The sequence below is a fragment of the Loxodonta africana genome, chromosome 3, assembly GCF_030014295.1.
Source record: "Loxodonta africana isolate mLoxAfr1 chromosome 3, mLoxAfr1.hap2, whole genome shotgun sequence".
In the NCBI taxonomy this organism is placed as follows: domain Eukaryota; kingdom Metazoa; phylum Chordata; class Mammalia; order Proboscidea; family Elephantidae; genus Loxodonta; species Loxodonta africana.
Window position 1 is genome coordinate 33,744,029 of NC_087344.1, and position 10,421 is coordinate 33,754,449.

The 10,421-nt window shown below is 58.0% G+C and overlaps 1 protein-coding gene across 2 annotated transcripts in view; it reads left to right on the forward strand.

The window, feature by feature from the left end:
* KLHL26 (kelch like family member 26) overlaps positions 1-9,905 on the forward strand; it is a 33,275-nt gene extending 23,370 nt beyond the window's left edge. Inside the window, exons 2-3 of one of the 2 annotated variants that reach the window (XM_023552206.2) lie at positions 5,477-5,659; positions 7,535-9,905. In XM_023552206.2, coding sequence (XP_023407974.2) covers positions 5,477-5,659; positions 7,535-9,119 — 1,768 coding nt within the window. In that variant the 3' untranslated portion in view covers positions 9,120-9,905. Of the gene's footprint in view, positions 1-5,476; positions 5,660-7,508 lie in introns of those variants that run through there. The other variant, XM_064281004.1, reaches the window with a different exon arrangement.
* Positions 9,906-10,421: the final 516 nt, after the last annotated feature.

The window sequence follows — 10,421 nt, forward strand, 5'->3', positions numbered from 1 at the left end:
GAGTGTAGGGGAGTTGGGGGCCTCAGGAGCCTTTATCCCCTTGTAAAATGGGCCAGGTACTATGAGCATTTGCCAGGAAGTGAGAATCTGGCCTGGGAGGATGGAGCTGGGGTCAGGGAGGTGCTGTCACCCCATCCTGGTGCTGCCCCCCCCACCTCAGTACTGCCTGGACCATTGGCTCTTGGCCCCCACAGGGAGGTGTTAACTTCTGGGACTATGCAGCTGATACACATTGGAGCCAATGTGGCCGCAGCAGGCTTCCGCCTCAGTACTCTGTGGAACTCTTCTGCCCCGCCCTGCAGCCCCTGGGGAGACTCCCCACCAGCGCCTACCCTGCAGCTGAGGCCCAGGGAGGCCCCACGACTGACAAATCTCCAGCTCCCTGAGCCTGGCCCGGCTGCAGAAACCCCTCCTGGCTGGTGCCTCCTCTTCCCTTCAGGGTTGTGGAAGCCCCTCTACTTGTTGCCACCTCCCCGTGTCCCCTTTTCCAAGACCTGTAAGGATAGTGGGGAAGGAGTGCAGGCTGTCCTGCCCTCTAGTCCGCAGAGGTGGTGCCCGCTCAGCTTTCAGGCTCTCCAGATGTGCTCCTTGCCCATTCAGGTGGTGTGGACAGCCTCAAACCCACACCCCCCTCCTCCAGGCCATGTGCCATGGGTCCTGTCCTAGGGACATGGTGCAAACAGCCTCTGTTCTCAGCAGTGGATTAGACCTTCTTACCCTCTCTGAAGGGCTATATGAGTGTTCTGGCGCTGCCGTAACAAAGGACCACATAGTGGGTGACTCGAAACAGTAGGAATTTATTCTCCCACAGTCCTGGAGACAAGAAGTCCAAAATCAAGGTGTCGGCAGGGCTACTCTGCCTCTGGAGACTCTAGGGGAGGATCCTTCCTTGTCTCTTCCAACTTCTGGTGGCTCCAGGCAGTCCTGAGCTTGTGGCCACATCACTCCAGTCTCTGCCTCCATCCTCATATGGCTGTCTTCTCTCTGTATCTGTGTCCAAATGTCCCTGTTCCTACAATAAGCATACCGGTCATTGCATTTAGGGCCCACCCTACTCCAGTGTAACCTCATCTTAACTAATTACATCTATAAAGGCCCTATTCCCAAATAAGGTCACACTCACAGGTTCTGGGTGGATGTAAATTTCAGGGGCCACCAGCTGTCTTACGCTGGATTCTCTAGAGAAGCAAAACCAGTGAAGCATCTATAACTATCCATCTATATATACATACATATATATATATAAAGAGAAAGAGAGATCTATATATATATAGATGTGTGTGTGTGTGTATTTATATCAAGGAAATGGCTTTTGCATTTGTAGAGGCTGGGAAGTCCCAATTCTGTGGGTCAGGCTGGAGGCTTCTCCCAACTCATGCAGCTGCAGGGGTTGGTGAACCCAAGATCCAGACCGCGAAAGCTGACAAATCCCAAGATCGGAAGGCAAGGTGCTAGCTCAAGTCCCAAGGACCAGAGGTCAGATGAACCAGAGCCAACAGGATCTGGAGCGAGCAAAAGCCTGAGAGCCTTGCCAGAAAGTCTAGCTATATTGGATGCAGGCTACACCCCCAAGGAAACTCCTTTTCAACTGATTGGCTGCTCACGGCAGATCCCATCATGAAGGTGACCACATTATATCAGATTTCATCATAGAGGTGATTACGTTATTATGTGACTGCCAAACTACATCATAACTACCAAACCACTGAGAATCATGGCCCAGCCAAACTGACATACAACCTTAATGATCACACCATCCAGCCCAGTCCATCTTATGTCCATCTTTAGCCCCTGGAATCGATACTGTAGTGAAGGCCTTCCTGCCGTCTCGCATACACCTGAGTGTATCTTCAACAAGCCCCATATGTATCAAATTGGTGGGTCAAGGACGAGCCTTTAGAGTATTACAAGATTGGCCACACTGCCTCTAAAGGCTGTCCCACTTCACCCCCACGAGAATGAGGGTGAGTGTCTGCCCTTCCCCTCCTGTGTGCCCTGGGTAGCTGGCAACTGCCAGAGAGAGAAGTGAGCTGGTGCCTCTTACCATGAGGGTGGTTGACCCTCAGGTGTCTTGGGGTGATTGTGTTTCCTGTGAACACCCAATCCACACCCTGTGTACACTTCTCAATGAAGCTGTTGGCTTTGTATTGATTTCTTAGTGCTCTTTACATATTGAAGTGTGCAGTCCATATTTGTCTAGGACTGAGTGGCCCTGTGATGAAGTTGCCCCGAATGTAAAACTTTTTCTTCTTGTGAAAACTTACACATGAATGCCTGCCCCAGAGGGCTCAGAGAAAGCCCTGGATATCTTCCTTTCCTGCCTGCAGTCCCTGCAGAACAGGAAAATGAGGCTGACAGAAAGCAAAACGGCAGAGGCAGTGGGGCCTGTGCACAGTGTCTGTAGGGCTGGGGCCGGACGTCCAGGCAAGGCTGGCTGATGTACTTGGCATCTTCTCCCTGTGTGTGGCTCCTGGGCATCAGTGGGAGGGGAATGCAGTGGCTTGTATGGTGACTGTGAAAGCATTCAGACCCTACCAGGCCTTGCTGCTGCCCAGGCCAGCTCAAGGCTGGGGAAGGGAGGTAGTCAGTGGCCTTCCCGGGCTAGAGACTTGTCTCCCAGGAGAGGCCACAGGTTCTGTTGGCAGTCTTGTGACATCCGAGTCCTCCTGGTCCTGACTGATGCTGAGAAAACCAGCCCGAGAGTCAAGAGTGTGTCTGGCCAAGCAGGTGGGTGCTGCCTTAAGCCTAGGCCTGCCTTTGTTCTGTGTGCACTCCACTGCCTACCCACCTCCACCAGGCTCTGGGCCTGTCAGGACTCCTCACAGTTCAGACACTCTCCGCAGAAGCCAGCCCCGTGGTGTGACTGTGGGAAGGACCTGACCATGGCCCCATGTACCACACCTGGGCCCCCCAGCCTTGTGCAAATCTGAGGGCTGTGAGCAGAGCCGCCAGGGGACCCCAAGTTCCCCGCTGCCATGCCCCATCTGGGATGTACACAGGCCCCTGCCTTCACTCCCCCCAGACCCCTGGTCTTGGCTCCGGTGGTACCCCTGTCTCTGCCCTCCTCACCTGGCAGGCCTCAGTGAAGCACCACTGAATGAAGGAATGAGTGAATGGTGAATGACCAAATGGCCAGGGGTGAGAGATCCCATGTTGGACCCTGAGCATGCCCCCCCCAGCATCCCCTGTCCCCTGTGCTGCTGTCCCCAAGGCCCTGCGTGCAGCCCCGCCCCCAGGAGCCTGCCTACAGCCAGGGGATGCCCAGCCATGCTGGGGAAGCAGCCTGGGTGTCTGGGTGTTGTCATCCAGGGTAACTGGTAGTGCCGGTGAGCCCTGGAGCCCTGCATGGGGACCTGGGTGAACCTGGGGGTTCTTGTGACAAATGGTGCCTCATTGTGGCCTCCTGCCCCCATGCAGGAGTTCTGGGAGTCTCTTTGCAGCCTGAGCGTCTGTGACTCAATGGTACTCTCCTTGAGATCCTCAGAACATGGAGTTGGTCATAGGGATGGAGTGGACAGTGGGGGAAGACTCAAGCTATAGGGACAGGCGAGGGTCAGCTGGTTGCACTGCTGCACCAGCAGCTCTGTGCCTGGGAATGAGAAGGGGTGCATGGGAGGGTCCCCTCCATCTGTCAGGGGAGAGGCCACTTGGACCAGGTCAGAGCCTCAGGGCCCTCCTGCGCCCACCTGCCCAGAGCCGGACCTCCTACCTCCCTGTGTCTGACTGCTGTCTGTGGCTGGCTCGCCCTGGGACCTGCGCAAGTGCAGCTGCTGGTTGGCAGCAGCTCGCAATTGAGCACCAGCTGTGTGCCCGGTGACGCCAGCCCTCACGCCCGGCATGACTTTGTGCTGCGAGCAGTGGCGGCCAGGGTGCCCTCCCCCTGCCTTCCTGGAATGGCTAGTACCCACATTCCTGGCCCTTGTTGTGGGTGGGCATTGGGCCCAGGGACTGGAAGCTGCGTTCCAGAGGCTGGGGCCTAGGGGGAGCAGAATGCTGGGGGGCTTGGCGGGGGGTGACAGGGTGCCCTGTAGGGTGGGGTGCAGCTGGGGGAGGTCTGGGGGCAGTTCTGACCCAGTGTCCCCCTCCTGACTTGTTCTGAGGATGAAATGATATGTTATAGCCTCTTAAACTCCTCATTCATCAATTCGTTCAGCAAAACAGTGAAGGGGTGAAAGGGCTGGGCCACAGAGAGCTTGCCCTGCCAGGGCGCTGGGGGCTATAGTAGGGATCTTTTTTTTCCCGTAGTTTTTTTTTTTTTGGTGATAAAATATACATCACATAAAATGTACATTTTAGCCATTTTTAAGCATATAATTCAGTGGCATTAAGTACATTCACAATGTTGTGCAACTATCACTACTATTTAATTCCAGAACATTCCAGAAAGCGCCTCATGCCCAATAGTAGTCAGTCTCCATTTCCGTTCCCCCAGCTCCTGACAACCACTAAATTACTTTCTGTCTCTGTATTTGCCTATTCTAGAAATTTCACTTAAGTGGGATCATATAGTATTTGTTCTTTTGTGTCTGACTTATTTCACTCAGTATCACGTTTTCAAGGTTCATCCACATTGTAGTGTATTTCAGTGCTTCATTGCTTTTCATGGCTGAGTAGTAGTCCATCGTGTGGATGGACCACACTGCTTGTCCATCATCTGTTCATGGACACTTGGATTGTTTCCACCCCTCTCCTTTTTAAAACTTTACTTTTCGCACTGAAACTGCCTTTGCCTCTCAAGTCTTCACATTGGAGGTACAGGAATCTGCTTCACACGTTACCCCTAGTGAGCTGCCCCTAGGGGTGCACCTACCCTCTTAGGGCTGACACCCCTCCCAATCCTATTGGCCTTACAGCTTGCTGCACCCCTGTCCCTGCAGGAGTCCCAGGGGCCTGGAGTGGTCTCTGTCCAACCTCTTTCCTGGACCCTGCCCCCATGGCCAGGCAGCCACCCAGCATGCCCAGATCCAGACTCTTCCAGAAACCCTAAGTGGAACTATGATCATCACGGCTGCCCTCCCTAGGCTTTGCTCTGTTCTGCTCGATGATGGATACTTGAGGGGCATGGGTGTCGGGAGCTGGGGCCCCTCGGATGACCTGCGCCTACCCAGGCAACAGGCTGGGCTGCCTCTTCCTATTCCCATCCTCCTTCCTGCCCTTGTGGTCAACACTGCCTGGGGGCCTGCTGCTTACCTCCCAGCCCCAGCTGCCACATGCCCCCTGCAGGGACTGTTTGCCTCTTGTCTCCCAGTTTCCAGGCTGGGAGCCGCGGCAGAGCGCAGTGGCCCCAGGTCTTGCCCCTGGATCTCCGGTGGTACCAGTGAGCTCACCTATAGTGGGGCAATATCAGGGCCTACAAGCCTGCCAGGGTCCCACTTGGCAAGACAGGCCAGGTGGGGGGCGAGGGTGAGCCCTCCAAGCCACAGGGAGAGTTACCTGGGGACCCCACCCTGACTACTGCCTCCCACCCACTCTGCAGCATGGCCAACAAGAACGGGGCCCTCAAGTGCACCTTCTCGGCGCCCGGCCACAGTGCTGACCTCCTGCAGGGCCTTGCTGCGCTGCGCGCCCAGGGTCAGCTGCTTGACGTGGCCCTCACCGTCAACACTGAGGTTTTCCATGCACACAAGGTGGTCCTGGCCGCCTGCAGTGACTACTTCAGGTGAGCAGGGCTGTGGGCGGGCCCCTGGCATCCTAGGTAGGAGAAGCCCAGGTCTGTGTGTGAAACCTGCACCTGTCCCTGGGCTTGCACTTTCTCAAAGCATTGCACAGATGTGTCTGGGGGTGGAGCTGATCCAAGGGTATCCCCTTAGCAGCCTCTGCCCCGGTTTGGAGCTGAGGGTATGGCTTTATTTGATCCCTGCTGTGTGCCAGGGTGGGCCTAGGTCTTGGGAGCCCAGCAGAGAATGACAGGAACCCCTACCCCAATTTCAAGCAGAATCCCCCCCATATCAGAGGGGACGGTGGGGGACTGACAGGCTCCCTGAGCCACAGCCACTCCCAGTCTCCCCGCCCAGGGCCTATGCATGGACGTCCCCTGTAACCCTGTGGGGAATGCTTCCCCCGTCTGACGGGCAAGGCCTGGGGTGAGCAGTCTGTTTGTGGCCTGGAGCTGGACTGGGACCTTCTCCTCACCAATGGGGCTGTCATGGGGCCAGGGATACTTTACTTGTGGGTGGTGGTCCAATGTGTGGGGGGCCTCCCAGCCTAGTGACCCGGCCAGAGCCCCTGTCCTGGGTGATTTTCCCCACGGAGTCCCGGCGTGCCCAGCTTTGCCCCTTGCTGCCACTCAAGGATCAGTGAGGCCCCTGGGGAGGCATGGATCTATTTTTACTCTGGATTTGGGGAAGGGGAGGCTGAGCCAAGCCAAAAGTGCCCTTCACACTCGTCCGTGGTGCTCTGAGCCAGCCGTACCTTAAAAGGCAACACTCTCTGTGCCGCTGGGCATCTTCGTCCTGGGTGAAAACAGCGGGTATTGGAGGACAGGGAGTGGCCACAGGGGGCTGGCAGGCGAGAGGACATGGGATGGTTGTGGGACTGGATCTGGGATGACTGAGCCCACCTGGCGCCCTGGAACGTGGACGCTGATGTCCGTCGGGTGGTGGCTCATGTATCACATGTGGAGAGTAGAAGCAGCTACTGTCCTGGGATGGGGCCTTGACCTGTATCAGCTCCTGGGCCTCCCAGCTCTGGGCAAGGCTGCTGTTCCCCCTCCCGCTGGTGGGAAGCTGTGCCTGCCTGGTGGCTCTGTAGGTGGAACCTCATGCTGCCCGGAGGACTGGGCCACATCCTTTCCTTGTGCCCAATGGCCCAGTGAGCTCACACCAGCTCTGACTCCCAGAGCAGGAGTACGAGAGAACGAGATGAGGTCCCATAGTGGGCAGGGCGGGGATGCAGCTGAGGGCTTCCCAAGCTGTGTGTGGGGGGTTCCTTGGCAGCCCAGGCCTCTCTAGAGGCCGCAGTGACCCCTGGGGGCCCTCAGCCACTGGAGAAGCGGGAGGGGGACCTCTCCATCCCCATGTGACAGCCCAGGAAGTCAGGGCCCCCCCAGGCTGCAGGCCAGCGGGGATTGTGCCTGGAGCTTCAAGAGCCATGGTCACCCAGTGGGGTCTGACTCCCAAGCGTCCCACCAGGGGGTATTCATGGGGTGGTGTCCAGGTGGGCTAGGGGCCCGTCACTGGGGCCAGAGAGGTATGGGTTCCTCATGTGTGCCATGTGTGGCGCCTCCGCAGTCCCTTTGAGTGGACCCCTGGGTGGGCACAGGGCCACTGCAGCTTATCCCTGGCTGCCCTGAGCTAGACAGGCCCCTTGATGCGGCACCCCCAACTTAATGACCAGCAGGGAGGGGCCGTGTGAGGGTCAGAACGGAAGTCACTGTTCCTAGAAGGGAAGGTAATCAGCGGGGGATGGATTGAAAAGTGCCCTTTTCTTTTCTTTCCCCTTCCCCTTCCCTTTCTTTCCTATATTCCCTGCATGTGCTAACAAGCCCTCCCCCTCTCCTGGCCGCCCAGCACCCATGTGTGTGTCTCCTCTGCAGGGCCATGTTCACTGGTGGCATGCGGGAGACAGGTCAGGCAGTGGTGGAGCTGAAAGGCGTGTCAGCGCGTGGGCTGCGGCACATTGTAGACTTCGCCTACAGTGCGGAGGTAACACTGGACCTGGACTGCGTGCAGGACGTGCTGGGCGCAGCTGTGTTCCTGCAGATGCTGCCAGTGGTGGAGCTGTGTGAGGAGTTCCTCAAGGCGGCCATGAGCGTGGAGACCTGCCTACACATCGGCCACATGGCTACCGCCTTCAGCCTCGCCTCACTGCGTGCCTCGGTGGATGCCTTTACCTTCCGGCACTTCCTGCAGATCTCCCAGGAAGAGGACTTCTTGCACCTGCCACTCGAGCGCCTTGTCTTCTTTCTGCAGAGCAACCGGCTGCAGAGCTGTGCCGAGATTGACCTGTTCCACGCCGCTGTGCGCTGGCTGCAGCACGACCCTGCCCGTCGGCTGCGTGCCAGCCAGGTGCTATGCCATGTGCGCTTCCCACTGATGCAGCCCTCAGAGCTGGTGGACAGTGTGCAGACGCTGGACCTCATGGTAGAGGACGCGCTGTGCCGCCGCTACCTACTTGAGGCCTTCAACTACCAGGTGCTGCCCTTCAGGCAGCATGAGATGCAGTCACCACGCACGGTGGTGCGCTCAGATGTGCCCTCACTGCTGACCTTTGGTGGCACGCCCTACACCGATCATGACCGCGCTGTCAGTGCTAAGGTATACCTGCTGCCTGAGCCAGGCGCCCGCCAGTTCCGCGAGCTGGCTGAAATGGAGGTGGGCTGCAGCCACACCTGCGTTGCCGTGCTGGACAACTTTGTGTATGTGGCAGGTGGCCAGCATCTACAGTACCGCAGCGGTGAGGGCGCTGTGGATGCCTGCTACCGCTACGACCCACACCTCAACCAGTGGCTGCGGCTGCAGGCCATGCAGGAGAGTCGCATCCAGTTCCAGCTGAACGTGCTGGGGGGCCTGGTCTATGCCACAGGTGGTCGCAACCGTGCTGGCAGCCTGGCTTCTGTGGAGCGCTACTGCCCACGCCGCAACGAATGGGGCTACGCTTGCTCACTCAAACGGCGCACCTGGGGCCATGCGGGTGCAGTGGCGGGAGGCCGGCTCTACGTGTCGGGGGGCTACGGCATCTCAGTGGAGGACAAGAAGGCACTGCACTGCTACGACCCGGTGGCTGACCAGTGGGAGGCACGTGCACCCATGAGTGAGCCGCGTGTGCTACATGCCATGGTGGGTGCTGGCGGGCGGCTGTACGCGCTGGGTGGCCGCATGGACCACGTGGACCGCTGCTTTGATGTCCTGGCGGTTGAGTACTATGTGCCCGAGGCCGACCAGTGGACCAGTGTCAGTCCCATGCGGGCTGGCCAGTCAGAGGCCGGCTGCTGCCTGCTTGAGCGCAAGATCTACGTGGTGGGCGGCTACAACTGGCGCCTCAACAACGTGACAGGGCTTGTGCAGGTCTACAACACCGAGACTGACGAGTGGGAGCGCGATCTGCACTTCCCAGAGTCCTTTGCCGGTGTTGCCTGCGCCACTGTCCTGCTGCCCCGTGCTGCCACTGCTCGTAGGTAGCGCTGGGGACACCCTTGTGCCCCCGGGGTCCTGCCAGCAGACCCTACAAGCGGTGAAGCTGTTTTCTACTCTCACTGTGTCCTAGGCCATGGGGAGCTGGTGGTCTCCCCAGGGGAGCGGTGGCTGCGTACTGCCTCCCTGCTGCCTCTTCCTCCCGCGGTGGCCATGGCCTCATGGACTCTCAGATGTTGAAGCCAAAGTCCATGGTATGCAGCCCGCCACCCCCCCAAAAGTTCTTGTGTGCATGTGTTTTTAAAATAAACTGAACCCAAACCTTCAGAACACACAGGCGTCCAGGGGCACCGAGAGGCTGCTTGGAGCCCCCAGGTACAAGGGGAGGAGGTAATGGGAGCACATTCCTGCCCAGCCCCCACCTCGGCTGTGTTTTTCCAAGTGCTGGGCCTGCCTTTTTTGAGGGCCAGTGGGGCTCTGACAGGTCCCTGCCCTGCCCTGGCTCTGCCCAGGGTTCACTCCCTGCTTTCAGAGGAAAAGACAGCAGCTCTCAGGGACTCTCAGAGGCCAGCCGTGCAGAGTTGGTGTCGAAACCTCTCGACCTTTTAAAAACTTTTTAAGAAGTGGATAGTGCTGTCTTATGAATGGGATTTGTATTCTCTGGGGGCAGCTCAAGCTGTCTCTTGAGCTGCTCATGCGGGATGGATGCCAGCTCCCTGCGACCCGCCTGCGTGTACGGAGTTAACCTCATACCTCTGTAGACATCGTCGCCTAATAATTTCCACTTATTGAATAAAAATGTTACAGGGAGGAGGTTGAGCCGGACGGTGCTGAGCTCATGCGGTTTGTGTGATTGGCCACAGATTGTGCGGTCCCAGTGCGTATGCTTGGGGGCCAGGGGGGCTCCTTTACCCCCCTAAAAGCTGGGTGGGAGTGGGGAGGGTGGCCTCTGGCTCAGGGGCATCTGGAAGCTACGGGGGTGGGGTAAGTCTTGGGGGGAGAGCAGGCAACCTTCCTCACCACCCCCCCCAGCCCTGCAGGCGCTGTATTCTTGGGCCCAGGGTGCGGGCTTCTCCCCAGAGGCTGCATGGGGCAGGCCTTCAAGGGAGCATAAATCATTATCCTCCATATGGACCCAGAGCTCCTCAAGAGCCCCCAGCCCCTGATTTTATGACCCTCCTTCCTAACCGACTGAGGAACACACTGCCCACTGGGTGCGTGTCAGAGCCAAGTCTGTGTAAGGCCACAGACAGCCTTCCAGGAGGCCAAGGGGCAGGTCTGGTACTCCTGAGCCAAGGCCATCGGGTGAGGCCAAGCAGGCAGGGTGCTGAATAGGAATTTGGTTAGAAG